This window comes from Trichomycterus rosablanca, chromosome 6 (genome assembly GCF_030014385.1).
Source record: "Trichomycterus rosablanca isolate fTriRos1 chromosome 6, fTriRos1.hap1, whole genome shotgun sequence".
Lineage (NCBI taxonomy): Eukaryota > Metazoa > Chordata > Actinopteri > Siluriformes > Trichomycteridae > Trichomycterus > Trichomycterus rosablanca.
Window position 1 is genome coordinate 26,472,630 of NC_085993.1, and position 16,883 is coordinate 26,489,512.

Consider the following 16,883-nt stretch of genomic DNA (forward strand, 5'->3'; position numbering starts at 1 on the left):
TCTGCAGAAATGTGAGGGGTGTACTCACTTTTGTGATACACTGTATATATATATATATATATATATATATATATATATATATATATATATATGTATATATATATATATACATATACAGTGGGGCCAAAAAGTATTTAGTCAGCCACTGATTGTGCAAGTTCTCCTACTTAGAAAGATGAGAGAGGTCTGTAATTTTCATCATAGGTACACTTCAACTATGAGAGACAAAATGAGAAAAAAATATCCAGGAAATCACAGTCGGATTTTTAAAGAATTTATTTGTAAATTATGGTGGAAAATAAGTATTTGGTCACCCACAAACAAGCAAGATTTCTGGCTCTCAGACCTGTAACTTCTTCTTTAAGAAGCTCTTCTGTCCTCCACTCGTTACCTGTATTAATGGCACCTATTTGACCTCGTTATCTGTATAAAAGACACCTGTCCACAGCCTCAAACAGTCAGACTCCAAACTCAACCATGGCCAAGACCAAAGAGCTGTCGAAGGACACCAGGAAGAAAATTGTAGACCTGCACCAGGCTGGGAAGAGTGAATCTACAATAGGCAAGCAAATTGGTGTGAATAAATCAACTGTGGGAGCAATTGTAAGAAAATGGAAGACATACAAGACCATTGATAATCTCCCTCGATCTGGGGCCCCACGCAAGATCTCATCCCGTGGGGTCAAAATGATCATGAGAACGGTGAGCAAAAATCCCAGAACTACACGGAGGGACCTGATGAATGACCTGCAGAGAGCTGGGACCAAAGTAACAAAGGCTACCATCAGTAACACACTACGCCGAGAGGGACTCAAATCCTGCAGTGCCAGGAGTGTCCCCCTGCTTAAGCCAGTACATGTCCAGGCCAGTCTAAAGTTTGCCAGAGAGCATATGGAGGATCCAGAAGAGGATTGGGAGAATATCATGTGGTCAGATGAAACCAAAATGGAACTTTTTGGTAAAAACTCAACTCGTCGTGTTTGGAGGAAGAAGAATGCTGAGTTGCATCCCAGGAACACCATACCTACTGTGAAGCATGGGGGTGGAAACATCATGCTTTGGGGCTGTTTTTCTGCAAAGGGGACAGGACGACTGATCCGTGTTAAGGGAAAAATGAACGGGGCCATGTATCGTGAGATTTTAAGCCAAAACCTCCTTCCATCAGTGAGAGCATTGAAGATGGAACGTGGCTGGGTCTTCCAGCATGACAATGATCCCAAACACACCGCTCGGGCAACGAAGGAGTGGCTCCGTAAAAAGCATTTCAAGGTCCTGGAGTGGCCTAGCCAGTCTCCAGACCTCAACCCCATAGAAAATTTGTGGAGGGAGTTGAAAGTCCGTGTTGCCCAGCGACAGCCCCAAAACATCACTGCTCTAGAGGAGATCTGCATGGAGGAATGGGCCAAAATACCAGCTACAGTGTGTGCAAACCTGGTGAAGACTTACAGGAAACGTTTGACCTCTGTCATTGCCAACAAAGGTTATGTTACAAAGTATTGAGTTGAACTTTTGTTATTGACCAAATACTTATTTTCCACCATAATTTACAAATAAATTCTTTAAAAATCCTACAATGTGATTTCCTGGATTTTTTTTTCTCATTTTGTCTCTCATAGTTGAAGTGTACCTATGATGAAAATTAAAGACCTCTCTCATCTTTCTAAGTAGGAGAACTTGCACAATCAGTGGCTGACTAAATACTTTTTGGCCCCACACACATATAACAGTGGTACCTTGTAACTCAGCATCCCCTAAACTCAAAATATTTAAAACTCGACGCACTTCGGGGAGAAATTTGTACCCTTAAACTCGACATTCCCTTAAATTTGAGGTGTTCAGCCATCTAAAAATTTTTTTATTTCATTTCAAATTAACAATGAACAGCCACTATTGTTCAGCGCTGGCTTGAGTGGTGCAGTAAAACGTCATCAAAGTGTGAATATGAGACGAATAACTTCAAATCCACTCTGTGTTTAGCTGTACTTTCCTCACTGTATCAATTATAAACTTGTGTTATAGCGGGGGGTTCTGAGAAATTGTGCGAATCAGCTTTTTCGGGTGTAAAACGCTTATCGTAAAAAATAGTGCAGGTTTTATTGTATTTTTATATTAATTTTAACTGTTTTCAATTTTATTTCAGTGTTTTTATATTGTACTTTATTGTACTCTTATTTTCAGTGTAGAAGTGTCAAAAACAACCCCATTATTTTACATTTGCCCAAAACATATGCAGTTTCACGGGACCATGGAGCACATTAACAGGTATCCCATACATTCTTATTGGAAAAAAATACCTTGTAACTTAATGTCTTTTAAACTCAACGCCAATCCCAGAACCAATTAACGACGAGTTTTAAGGTATATATACAGTATATATATATATATATATATATACATACAAAGTCCACAAAGCCATAGTGTGATGAGAGAAATATAATGAAATTAAAGTGTTAATTGCAAACCAGACCTTGTTGACCAACATCACAGCCTGACCACACAAATGCTGTTTTAACTACATAGGCACAAATATCACAGCCAAATATCAACACCTAGCTTTAAAGCAACAAAACAAAAGCTTTTTTTAGAAGAATGGAAGGAAATCAGTTGAGGAATTTATAGACATTGTTTAGGATTAGGATGTCCTACAAGCTTATAGTCAGGTCTCCGTAGTTCCCAAATGATTACAGAACATTGGTAAAAGGTAAAGTGTACGTAGAACAGTGGTAAACATGCCTCTGTCTCAATATTTTTGGAATATGTTGCAGCCATCTAATTTACAATTATCTAGGCAAGATGCAATAATGTTTGGTTGAAACATACAGTAGTGTTCAAAAAAATAGCAGTGATTTAAAAAAAGGGAATAAAGCACAAAATCATTATAATAACTTTTATTTCCATGAATGCAAATGCACTGAAAATACTTTCAATTCTAATTCAAAACATTAACAAAATTTAGCCAGTTTGTGTTAATCCTTTACAGAAAGTTAAGAAAAATGAATATTAGGCCGTTAAAAAAAAATAGCAGTGCCAGCATTTTTCTTTAAAAACTCAAAAAATGTATGTATAAACTGAAAAAAATGTTTGAGGTTTCACTTTACTTTAAACTACTGAACTAACATTGAGTGGCATAACAATTGTTTCCGAGATCTGTTTTGCATGGAGTCGACCAACTTCTGGCACCTCTGAACAGGTATTCCAGTCCAGGATGATTAGACTACATTCCACAGTTCTTCTGCAATTTTGGGTTTTGCCTAAAAAAACACACTTCAGATATCAGCCCACAAATTCTCTATGGGATTAAAGTCAGGGGATTGGGCTGGCCACTTTATTACCTCAATCTTGTTTGTCTGTAACCAAGGTGTTTTGGGTCATTGTCATGTTGAAACACCCATTTTAAAGACATTTCTTCTTCGACACAGGGCAACATGATCTCCTCAGGTATTCTGATATATTTAAACTGATCCATGATCCCTCGTATGCGATAAATAGGCGTAACACCATGGTATGAGAAACATCCCCATATCATAATTTTGTACCACCATGCTTTACTGTCTTCACAGTGTACTTTGGCTTGAATTCAGTGCTCGAGGGTCATCTGACATACTGTCTACGGCCACTAGACCCAAAAAGAACAATTTTGCTTTCACCAGTTCACAAAATGTTGAGCCATTTCTCTTTGGACCAGTCAATGTGTTCCTTGGCAAATTTGAACCCATTTAGGACATGTCTTTTTCTTAACAACAGGACTTTGCAAGGAGTTCTTGCTGGTAAATTGGCTTCACTTAATCATCTTCTGTATTCACTGGTAACTTCAGATGTTCTTTGATCTTTCTGGAGGTGATCACTGGCTGAACCTTTGCCATTTTGGCTATTCTTTGATCCAATCAAACAGTAGTTTCATGCTTCCTTCTGCGTCTTTCAGGTTTTGGTTTCCACTTCAAAGCATTTGAGATCATTTTAGCTGAGCAGCCTATAATTTGCTGCACTTCTCTGTATGTTTTTCCCTCTACAATCAACTTTTTAATCAAAGTATGCTGTTCATCAGAACAATGTCTGTAACAACCCATTTTACTCAGTATTTCAGAAGGAAATGCGCTATGACCAACATGTGCAACATTTGCCACCCTCCTACCTTAAATAAGTGCCAAAATTGCACCCGTTCTTCTGCAGAATGAATGACTTCACCAATTGAACTCACTGCTATTATTTTGAACAACTCCCTTTTAATCATCAATGCTTCAATTACTTAGAATGAGCGGCATGCATGTCCTAATTGTTGGGTTTGTTTTGTTTTCAATACTCTACTACACTTTCAAGTATATTTTTCGCATGTAGAAATAGCATTTCTACTAAAAGCAGTGATTTATCAGGTTAATGATGTTCAAGATTCAAGATTTACTTTATTGTCATTTTACTGTACACCAAAGTGTACAGAAAAAACGAGATTACGTGCATTGGTTCACGTTAAAAACACCACAGGTTTAAAAAATAAGAAATATATATAGAATAGTAATAGAATAGTAAAGTTAAATAATACTACTAATAATAATACTGACATTACGAAACTTGCACATTGAAGTTAAAGTATTGCACATTCAGAAAAATTCACAGTGGTTATACATAATGATAATTATTGCACATTTTGTTATTGCACACTTTGTTACTGCTTGTTAAGATTTAAGGATATTGCACATGTTATATCCATAGATGAAAATATTTATCAGATTTGGGTTAATTTGTTCTGTTCAGAAGTCTGATGGCAGTTGGGTAGAAACTACTTCTGAACCGGTCCGTGTTGGACTGCTATTTCTTTGAACACCAGTGTATTTATACTGTCTGACATATTTTACTCCCTCTCAAACTTTCAAGGAATTGGGTTTCTACAAAAGTACAGTATACATAATCACCAGATGCTAATGCTAATGTAGCATTAGGTTCCTTGCTAGCGGCTGTAAACAGAATGACCACCTAGATTGGTTTTTTTTTCATCATTGCTGACGACTTTAACCACATCAATCTAAAGACTGTGCAACCAAAATTACATCAACTTGTAATTTTTGCAATAAGAGGGAAGAACACATTAGACTGTGTCTATTCCAGCATCACTAAAAGATAAAGTGCTCACCTCTCACACATTTTAGACAATCAACTTTTACTGCTCCTAATCCCTGCATGCAAACCCATTTTAAATAAAACCAGAAACCCACGACCAGATCTATTTGAACCTGGCCTGAAGATGTGTCTTTACAGCTGCAGGACTGCTTTCAATGTACCAACTGCAACCTTTTCTATGATCAGGATGTGGAAACAGTCCACCATAAAAAGACACGTTTTGTCCCAAACTGGAAACCATGGATGACAAAAGACAGAAACATAAACTTTAGATCTGGAGACAGAGAAATGTACAGTACCACATAACACAGCCTGAAAGTAGACTCTATAGCAGCCGTGGTCACATATAAGAAAAGATTGAGGAGCATTTAAAAACAGGAATCCCACACTTATGTAGCAGGACATCCACATTACAAACTACAGGTACAGCAAAAAGCTACAATTTGCAGCACCTCATTGCCAGAGGATCTAAATAATTTCTTTGCCCACTTTGAGACACAAGGGAAGGACACTGCTACACCCAGTTTCCAATGGGCACACTCTTTCAGTACAGACACAGGAGGTCAGATGAATCCTCAGATCTGTGAATGTTAAAAGACTGCAGAGCCTGATGGGATCCCAGGAAAATCGCTCAGAGACTGTGCCCACCAGCTGCCGGATGTATTAGGATTTTTAACATGTCTTTGTCCCTAGCCACTGTTCCTACCTGTCTGAAGACAGCCACATTAATTTCGGTGCCTTGGCGGGCTAATATCAGCTTTTTAAATTACTATAGACCAGTAACACTTACACCTATATTCGCAAAATGGTTTAAAAGACTGGTCTTAAAACATATCAAGGCCATCCTACCTCCAACCCTGGACCAGCATCAGTATGCCTACAGGGCAAATAGGTCCACAGAGGATGCAATTGCAAAGGTTCTCCACAAAACACTGACCCATCTGGAACAGCAGAGAACATACAGTGTATCACAAAAGTGAGTACACCCCTCACATTTCTGCAGATATTTAAGTATATCTTTTCATGGGACAACACTGACAAAATGACACTTTGACACAATGAAAAGTAGTCTGTGTGCAGCTTATATAACAGTGTAAATTTATTCTTCCCTCAAAATAACTCAATATACAGCCATTAATGTCTAAACCACTGGCAACAAAAGTGAGTACACCCCTAAGAGACTACACCCCTAAATGTCCAAATTGAGCACTGCTTGTCATTTTCCCTCCAAAATGTCATGTGACTTGTTAGTGTTACTAGGTCTCAGGTGTGCATAGGGAGCAGGTGTGTTCAATTTAGTAGTACAGCTCTCACACTCTCTCATACTGGTCACTGAAAGTTCCAACATGGCACCTCATGGCAAAGAACTCTCTGAGGATCTTAAAAGACAAATTGTTGCGCTACATGAAGATGGCCAAGGCTACAAGAAGATTGCCAACACCCTGAAACTGAGCTGCAGCACAGTGGCCAAGATCATCCAGCGTTTTAAAAGAGCAGGGTCCACTCAGAACAGACCTCGCGTTGGTCGTCCAAAGAAGCTGAGTGCACGTGCTCAGCGTCACATCCAACTGCTGTCTTTGAAAGATAGGCGCAGGAGTGCTGTCAGCATTGCTGCAGAGATTGAAAAGATCCTACACCTGCACCTACAAAAGATCAACTAAGCCCAGATTTGTCCTCAAACCAGACCCTCAGCACCAAAATGCCACAGGGTTGTGTGCTGAGTTCCCTCCTATAATCTCTTTACACATACAACTGCATTGCAGCATACCATTCAAAAACAATAATTTAAATTGCACATGACACAACAGTGATGGGGATAGAACTGCCTACAGAAAAGAAATGTGGTGTCATTGAACTTTAAAGAAACCAAAAAATTAATCATGGATTTTAGGAGACACTCTGAGGGCCTCTTTCCCTTAAACATCAGAGCAGAAGAAGTGGAAAGAGTCTGCAGTTATAACTTTCTGGGGACCCACTTTAAAGAGGACCTTACCTGGACCACAAACATCACTGTTCTGGAAAGAAAAAGGTCAACAGTGGCCATAATTTTTGAACACTTTGCTCTCAGTATGTCAAAGCATATATGCCTTTGTTGCCTGGTGGGAACTAAATGTGCTTTACATAAACATCAATAAGACAGTGGAATTGGTGATGGACTTCTGGAAGAAGTTGCACCACACCACACCTGGGTTTGGACATGGAGATGATGAGGGAGTATAAATATCAGGGTGTTCAACTTAATAACAAACTGGGCTGGTCTAGCAACTCAGATGTCCTATACAGAAAGGGCCAAGGTTGTCTTCTCATTCTGAGGAGAAGGAGGTCCTTCGGAGCGTGCTGGCCACCTTTAAGACCTTTCTATGAGGTAGCATCAGCCATCTTCTATGCAGTGGTGTGCTGGGGGGTGCAATCTCAAAGAGCGACAAAAAAAGACTAAACAAGCTGGTCAGGAGAGCAAGCTCTGTCTTGGACTGTCCTCTCAAATCTGTGGAGGAGGTGGGTGAAGGCACATTCTGCACAACACCTCACATCCACTGCACGAGCCTGCAGAGGTTTTAACAAGCTCCATCAACACCAGACTTCTCCACTCTCTGTGTAAGAAGGTGCGTTACCGCTACCTGTAGCACCTATACACTTTTTATATACTTTCACTTTTTATATAGTTTTTAATATATACTTTTAGATATTTAAAATATTTTGAGGACTGTTATTTTATCGTTTTAGTGTATATGTGTAAGCGACATGTACAGTGTATCACAAAAGTGAGTACACCCCTCACATTTCTGCAAATATTTCATTATATATTTGATCACTGGGCCAGTGATAGCTCAGTGGTTAAGGTACTGGACTAGTAAACAGAAGGTTGCCGGTTCAAGCCCCGCCACCACCAAGTTGCCACTGTTGGGTCCCTGAGCAAGGCCCTTAACCCTCAATTGCTCATTGTGTAAGTCGCTTTGGATAAAAGCGTCTGCTAAATGCTGAAAATGTAAAATGTTAATTATATCTTTTCATGGGACAACACTATAGACATAAAACTTGGATATAATTTAGAGTAGTCAGTGTACAGCTTGTATAGCAGTGTAGATTTACTGTCTTCTGAAAATAACTCAACACACAGCCATTAATGTCTAAATAGCTGGCAACATAAGTGAGTACACCCCACAGTGAACATGTCCAAATTGTGCCCAAATGTGTCGTTGTCTCTCCCTGGTGTCATGTGTCAAGGTCCCAGGTGTGAATGGGGAGTAGGGCTGTTAAATTTGGTGTTTTGGGTACAATTCTCTCATACTGGCCACTGAATATTCAACATGGCACCTCATGGCAAAGAACTCTCTGAGGATGTGAGAAATAGAATTGTTGCTCTCCACAAAGATGGCCTGGGCTATAAGAAGATTGCTAACACCCTGAAACTGAGCTACAGCATGGTGGCCAAGGTCATACAGCGGTTTTCCAGGACAGGTTCCACTCGGAACAGGCTTCGCCAGGGTCGACCAAAGAAGTTGAGTCCACGTGTTCGGCGTCATATCCAGAGGTTGGCTTTAAAAAATAGACACGAGTGCTGCCAGCATTGCTGCAGAGGTTGAAGACGTGGGAGGTCAGCCTGTCAGTGCTCAGACCATACACCGCACACCGCATCAACTTGGTCTGCATGGTCGTCATCCCAGAAGGAAGCTGACACACAAGAAAGCCAGCAAACAGTTTGCTGAAAACAAGCAGTCCAAGAACATGGATTACTGGAATGCCCTGTGGTCTGACGAGACCAAGATAAACTTGTTTGGCTCAGATGGTGTCCAGCATGTGTGGCGGCGCCCTGGTGAGAAGTACCAAGACAACTGTATCTTGCCTACAGTCAAGCATGGTGGTGGTAGCATCATGGTCTTGGGCTGCATGAGTGTTGCTGGCACTGGGGAGCTGCGGTTCATTGAGGGAAACATGAATTCCAACATGTACTGTGACATTCTGAAAAAGAGCATGATCCCCTCCCTTCGAAAACTGGGCCTCATGGCAGTTTTCCAACAGGATAACGACCCCAAACACAACCTCCAAGATGACAACTGCCTTGCTGAGGAAGCTGAAGGTAAAGGTGATGGACTAAACCCAATTGAGCACCTGTGGCGCATCCTCAAGTGGAAGGTGGAGGAGTTCAAGGTGTCTAACATCCACCAGCTCCGTGATGTCATCATGGAGGAGTGGAAGAGGATTCCAGTAGCAACCTGTGCAGCTCTGGTGAATTCCATGCCCAGGAGGGTTAAGGCAGTGCTGGATAATAATGGTGGTCACACAAAATATTGACACTTTGGGCACAATTTGGACATGTTCACTGTGGCGTGTACTCACTTATGTTGCCAGCCATTTAGACATTAATGGCTGTGTGTTGAGTTATTTTCAGAAGACAGTAAATCTACACTGCTATACAAGTTGTACACTGACTACTCTAAGTTATATCCAAGTTTTATTTCTATAGTGTTGTCCCATGAAAAGATATAATAAAATATTTGCAGAAATGTGAGGGGTGTACTCACTTTTGTGATACACTGTATGTTCTTGTTTTACATAAAATTTCGATGTATTTTATATACAATGACAATAAAGGCATTCATTCATAAGTTTTTTTTTAAGAATTAGTCATGTCTGTTTAAATAATGGTTTAGTGTTTTACTTTACAGTAACATTAAAAGGTTAATGATAAACAATGCAGACAAAATCCCAAATTCACTTACGTTAACTTTTAAATCTGTAGCCTAAATCCTGATTGCAGCATAAACAGGTAACATTTAACAAATAAAACTACTGCCATACACTTACGGAAAAGATAGCACACACTTAAAGCACATAGTAACCTTGTTCAATGGCAAAACAAAAGGTTTTAAATTTTTTCTATGCTGCAATACATACTACTGATCACATTTTTGTGGTGAACAGGTGACAGCTAAGAGAAATTATCCCCCTCTTTTCTTACATTTTGTATATTGAGTGTTAATATACCCCATCCTGTATCACCCCACTCCCTGTCTCCTACACACCTAATTGTGTCTCCTCACATCTTTTGTTATTCTGTATCCTGACCCCCTCCATTGTGATTACCCACTATAAAACCAACACCCTTTTATTACACTAGCCCAACCTTTGTTCACCTTTGTAGTCTCCCGCTTCATTGTCATTTCCATCCCCCTTAACCTCCTCCTCCTCTCCCTAATTCCTCCTCTCACTTTTAGTGTAGAAAAGGCTCCCCAAAACTATGTCTAGTTAGATTTTTTTGCCGGTCTTCCAAGCTGTGCCCATACATCTATCTGTATGTGTTAATAAACGACTCTACTCCTGAAGACTGGCGGTCTCCTGGCTCCTGAATTTTGCTGAATTTCTAACAGTTGGTGCTGTGACCCGGATGGCAAACTGAAACCTCGGTGAGTAAACGCCATTTCGAACCTAAGAGAAATTTTGGCTGAATAAGATAAAACGGAGTCAGTAAAGGTTATCCTCTTTGCAAAAGAGAAAATTGTAATGCATTATTACTGAGTGTAACAGATATTTTCTCTGAAAGAAAGGAAGTTTGATTGTTATTGCATCTGAAAGTAATCTGTGTTTGCTGTTGGTTACTGTTAGTGTAATCTGTTTTACAGCTGTTTAAGAATTCGTTGGTTACTTTTGTAGTAATCTGTATATTTGCTGTTGGTTACTGTCGGTGTAATCCGTCCAACTTCTGTTGGTTACTGTCAGTGTAATCTGTCCACAGCTGTTTAAGAATTCGTTGGTTACCTTTGTCGTAATCTGTGTTTGCTGTTGGTTACTGTTAGTGTAATCTGTTTTACAGCTGTTTAAGAATTCGTTGGTTACCTTTGTCGTAATCTGTGTTTGCTGTTGGTTACTGTTAGTGTAATCTGTTTTACAGCTGTTTAAGAATTCGGTTGGTTACTGGTGCTTGTAACTATCACCTTCCTTAAAAAGAGTGAAATCTTGGTTACTGCTGTAGTGCCTTTGTTTTGCTGCAATCCCGGTCAGTAGGGAAAGTTTTGTTTTGTTTTGTTTGTTTTTCTGCTTCCTCACCATGTTTAGTAAAAGTAAAATTGCCCAGGATATTGGTAAAGACTTCTGGAAGCCTCCTAACTATAAATCCAGCACCTTAGTTAAGGGAGGGACTGAAATGCCTGAGTGGACTGATTTAGAGTTTGAAAAGTTAATTAATGACGTAGTAAAGAACCACATTAATGAACAAAAGAGACATCAGTACTTTTCATCCAAGGGTTTCACTGATAATAAAATATGGACTCCTGCTGAGTGTAAAACAGCTTTAGGCTTCGGCCTTAAGCATGACTCAGTTAAGGAATGTCTGTTTGTTTATAAGCAATATTGGGAATATAAGTTGAAATCAATGGATGAAAGGTTAAAAGAAGCTGAGGCAAAGGTTGTTGAACTAACCAGTAAATGTAAAAAGCATGAAACAGCTGCTATAAATGCCCAGAGAACATGTGTGAACCTTAGGCATTCACTAATAGATCTTGAGCAGCAACATGCTAATTGCATATCTAAACCAAAACAGCAGTGCCGTCCCCCACCTGTAACCCCCCTGCCAGGTCAGCCATGCTACACAGAGGATGCCTTGAGTAATGAGACTGACCACTCTGATGGATCGGAATTCTTTTTATCTGATAAGGATTCTGACCATGCTAGTGATCAAGTATCTTTTTCAAGACACATTCAAATGCGACCTGTGACTAATGTATCACCAGAGGTACATAACAGGGAAGGTGAAATCAAGGAAACTCGACCAATTTGCCCAGCTGCTTCAGCCCTTTTGTGTGCTATCAGTGAAGTATCTGAGAAACGCGTTGATGTTCAAATCAGAGAACAGAATTTTTCAATTCTTGTAGACACAGGGGCTCAAGTCACTACTTTGTCTGAAACCGTTTGCATATCCTTAGGATTACCTTTAACAGACAAACACATCACAGCTGAGGGAAAGTTGGTACTCCCTTAACTTTATCTTCACCCATATCTGTTAATCTAGTTGTAGCCTAGCGGTTAAGGTAATGGACTAGTAAGCAGAAGGTTCCTGGTTCAAAACCCCACCACTGTCAGGTTGCAACTGTTGGGCCCTTGAGCAAGGCCCTTAACCCTCAATTGCTTGGACTGTAAGTCGCTTTGGATAAAAGCGTCTGCTAAATGCTGAAAATGTAAATGTAAATCTAGGGTTTAAAACCATTTCATGGCAATTTTGGGTAGGAAAAGTTGAAAATATTTTTGGCATGGATTTTCTGAGGGAGCTGAACTGCTCTTTGTTCATTTCTGCAGATTCTTGTGTTTGGAACCTTGGTGTTGATAATGTTATATTGAGTAGTGAGAATAAGGAAACACGACACAGATATGAAGGCATTTCCTGATCTTTTGGCTAGCAAAGAACACAAGGCCTTGCGTGACAAAGCTCATTGTCATTTCCATCCCCCTTAACCTCCTCCTCCTCTCCCTAATTCCTCCCCTCACTTCGAGTGTAGAAAAGGCTCCCCAAAACTATGTCTAGTTAGATTTTTTTGCCGGTCTTCCAAGCTATGCCCATACATCTATCTGTATGTGTTAATAAACGACTCTACTCCTGAAGACTGGCGGTCTCCTGGCTCCTGAATTTTGCTGAATTTCTAACACAGCTTAAAGTTCACCATGCACAAGGTTTTTACAGAAAAAATAAGAAAATTCAACAAGATTAAACACATTTTTTTTTCAAAAACTGCCTTCATAAAGAAAATAAGACAGTTGGGTAGAAACTGTAGTTTTACATTTAAAATCTGATTGATTCCAGAAACCCTGCCAGAGCTAGGGTTTCACAAAGAGCAGTATCGCGTGAAAAGTGACACACACTAGTATTCGTGAATCGACCATCTCTCGAGCAGTTGCCACAACCAGCCAGCAAAGCTTGCAACCAAAGCTGCAACAATTAACTAATTGAACCTACACTCTCCTCAACCCCCTTTATTTTATTTTGCAAATATAAACAAATACAGTATTTGATGCCTGTAACACACTCAAAAAGTTTGGGACAAAGGAATATTTACCACTGTGTTAATTCAGCTCATCAGTTTTTTCAATTGTTTTTTCATTTTCAATTAGTTGGGAACTAAGAATACCAATTGTTTTGACTTTGCAAGCAGAATTTTGCCCATTTGTGCTTAATGGAAGACTTCAGCTGCTCAATAGTCTGTGGATGCCAATGTCTGATTCTCCTCTTCATAATATAATTTCAATAAGAGGCAGGCCAGTCAAGCACACAAACTTTGTGTATATGAAGCCACACTTGTAGCATGTGCAAAATAATGGCTGGCATTGTCGTGCTGAAACAACCATTACATTTCTGGGGAAGGGGTGTCTTTTTAATGGCAGCACATTTCTTTCTAAAGCTGCAATATATGCTTCAATGGTACTTTCACACATACAACTCACCCATGGCACAGGCACTAATGTGTTAAACACAAGTGTGTTTAGGTAAAGTAATAACAATTAATTTAAAATTTAGGTTACAGTTAGGGCTGGGCTGTATGACCGGTATTTAAGATTCTGACAGTTTCACGGTATGTTTTATTTTTTGTATGACTGGGACTTTTTATACGTCCGTGGCTGATTTTACTGTCATAAGTACATAGAATATAAAACATTTTTATTTCACCATGTATATAGTGAAGGTTTTGAGTACTATAAGGTTTGCTTGGCCCCACAAAATGACACAATATATGATGGAATCAGTACGCGTAAAACAGGTGCTATACAGTGCCTTGCAAAAGTATTCAGCCCCCTTGAACTTTTCAACCTTTTGCCACATTTCAGGCTTTAAACATAAAGATATGAAATTGTAATTTTTTGTGAAGAATCAATAACAAGTGCGACACAATTGTGAAGTAGAACGAAATTTATTGGATATTTTAAACTTTTTTTAGAAATAAAAAACTAAAAAGTGGGGCGTGCAATATTATTCAGCCCCTTTACTTTCAGTGCAGCAAACTCACTCCAGAAGTTCAGTGAGGATCTCTGAATGATCCAATGTTGACCTAAATGACTGATGGTGATAAACAGAATCCACCTGTGTGTAATCAAGTCTCCGTATAAATGCACCTGCTCTGTGATAGTCTCAGAGTTCTGTTTAAAGCGCAGAGAGCATCATGAAGACCAAGGAACACACCAGGCAGGTCCGAGATACTGTTGTGGAGAAGTTTAAAGCCGAATTTGGATACAAAAAGATTTCCCAAGCTTTAAACATCTCAAGGAGCACTGTGCAAGCGATCATATTGAAATGAAGGGAGTATCAGACCACTGCAAATCTACCAAGACCTGGCCGTCCCTCTAAACTTTCAGCTCAAACAAGGAGAAGACTGATCAGAGATGCAGCCAAGAGGCCCATGATCACTCTGAATGAACTGCAGAGATCTACAGCTGAGGTGGGAGAATCTGTCCATAGGACAACAATCAGTCGTACACTGCACAAATCTGGCCTTTATGGAAGAGTGGCAAGAAGAAAGCCATTTCTCAAAGATATCTATAAAAAGTCACCTGGGAGACACACCAAGCATGTGGAAGAAGGTGCTCTGGTCAGATGAAACCAAAATCGAACTTTTTGGCCACAACGCAAAACGTTATGTTTGGCATAAAAGCAACACAGCTCATCACCCTGAACACACCATCCCCACTGTCAAACATGGTGGTGGCAGCATCATGGTTTGGGCCTGCTTTTCTTCAGCAGGGACAGGGAAGATGGTTAAAATTGATGGGAAGATGGATGGAGCCAAATACAGGACCATTCTGGAAGAAAACCTGTTGCAGTCTGCAAAAGACCTGAGACTGGGACGGAGATTTATCTTCCAACAAGACAATGATCCAAAACATAAAGCAAAATCTACAATGGAATGGTTCACAAATAAACTTATCCAGGTGTTAAAATGGCCAAGTCAAAGTACAGACCTGAATCCCATCGAGAATCTGTGGAAAGAGCTGAAAACTGCTGTTCACAAACGCTCTCCATCCAACCTCACTGAGCTCGAGCTGTTTTGCAAGGAAGAATGGGCAAAAATTTCAGTATCTCGATGTGCAAAACTAATAGAGACATACCCCAAGCGACTTGCAGCTGTAATCGCAGCAAAAGGTGGCGCTACAAAGTATTAACGCAAGGGGGCTGAATAATGTTGCACGCCCCACTTTTCAGTTTTTTATTTCAAAAAAAAGTTTAAAATATCCAATAAATTTCGTTCCACTTCACGATTGTGTCCCACTTGTTGTTGATTCTTCACAAAAAATTACAATTTCATATCTTTATGTTTAAAGCCTGAAATGTGGCAAAAGGTTGAAAAGTTCAAGGGGGCTGAATACTTTTGCAAGGCACTGTATATATATATATATACATGAAAAGATATAATAAAATATTTGCAGAAATGTGAGGGGTGTACTCACTTTTGTGATACACTGTATACAATGTTTATTATCAATATAATATTTCAATATTATTATATTATTATTAGCTCTGCCTTTGACAAATAAAACGATGTTTGCAGTCTCCTGGCCACCACTGATGAAGTGCACAGTTATGCCGTTATACTTCGCTATACTGAGGTATGACTCCACCGATTGTACTTGATCACAGGTCTGTTGTAGAAAAGTGGACGACTTTACATATCTATGCTTCCAGCTTGCTTTGTTGCTGTTGGTATAACGTCAGTATAGCAATTAAACTGAAGTATTTTCACCCCAGTAGTAATGTCACTTAATCTGTGTCGGAACAACAACAAAAAAAACTTCTAAACTGCCGACACAGCTCATTTCTTTGCTGTTTTTTGTTAATTTCTTTCCACCATAGCAAAAAAACCTCTCATCTGTTAACACTGTTATGCTAACGCTACCTGGCTAACTTGTGAGCTGTATCTAATCCGCACCATAGCGCTTTTAGCGTTGAACAATATTATATGATTTGCTGCCTATTGAAGCTTACAGTTGATGTATTAACTGTGCTACAGTAAGGCGGTATATGAAAAATCCATCCCGTATGAAGAATCAAAGCCGATATACTGAAAGTTCTATCACCCAGAGCAAGGTTAACTTCTGTCTCAAAATTGTGATGTGTGTGTCTTGTTGAGTTTTATGGATGGGGCTGTCATTTGTTAAAATGCCTGACTTTTTTATTTAACTGATAAAAGTTTAAAGAAAACATTTTCAGTGTTTTTAATGACAAATCTAATAGTTTTTTTATTATAAAAACATAGAACATGACTCCTGCAACACATAAAAAAAAAAGTTGGAACGGGGCAAAAAAAGACTAAGGTTATACAGGTAACATTGTTCTTTAAAGCTACACAATTAGCAGTTTAAATGGTAATAGGTGAGCTCTTTAAGATTGGGTATAAAAGGAGCATCCACCAAAGGATTAGTCTTTGCAAGCAAGGATGGTTTAAACTTTGTGAGAGAATTGTCAGTCAGTTCAAAGGCAATGTTTCTCAGTGCAAGATCTCCAGTTTGTCAACAAATGCATGAGAAGATTACTGTAATGTATAAAAACAATTTACCTCAATGAAAGATTGGAAGGGATTGGCATATTTCTCCCTCTAAAGTGCATAGTATCATTAAACGATTCAAGGAATCGGGAGAAATTTTAGTGCGTAAAGGCCAAGGGCGCAAGCTTAAGCTGAACGTCTGTGATCTTCGATTTCTCAGACAGCACTGCATCAAGAACTGCCACTCAACAATAGCTGATATAACCACATGGGCAAGGGATTACTTTGGCAAACCTTTGTCAAGCACTACAA

At 39.4% G+C, this 16,883-nt stretch overlaps 1 protein-coding gene across 9 annotated transcripts in view; it reads right to left on the reverse strand.

The window, feature by feature from the left end:
* The window catches only part of LOC134316992 (TSC22 domain family protein 1-like), a 92,157-nt gene that overhangs the window by 24,287 nt on the left and 50,987 nt on the right, over positions 1–16,883 (reverse strand). Inside the window, exon 3 of one of the 9 annotated variants that reach the window (XM_062997608.1) lies at positions 5,962–6,053. The exons of 7 other annotated variants lie outside the window; for them this stretch is intronic. In XM_062997608.1, coding sequence (XP_062853678.1) covers positions 5,962–6,053 — 92 coding nt within the window. Of the gene's footprint in view, positions 1–5,961; positions 6,054–15,616; positions 15,785–16,883 lie in introns of those variants that run through there. One more of the 9 variants, XM_062997612.1, reaches the window with a different exon arrangement.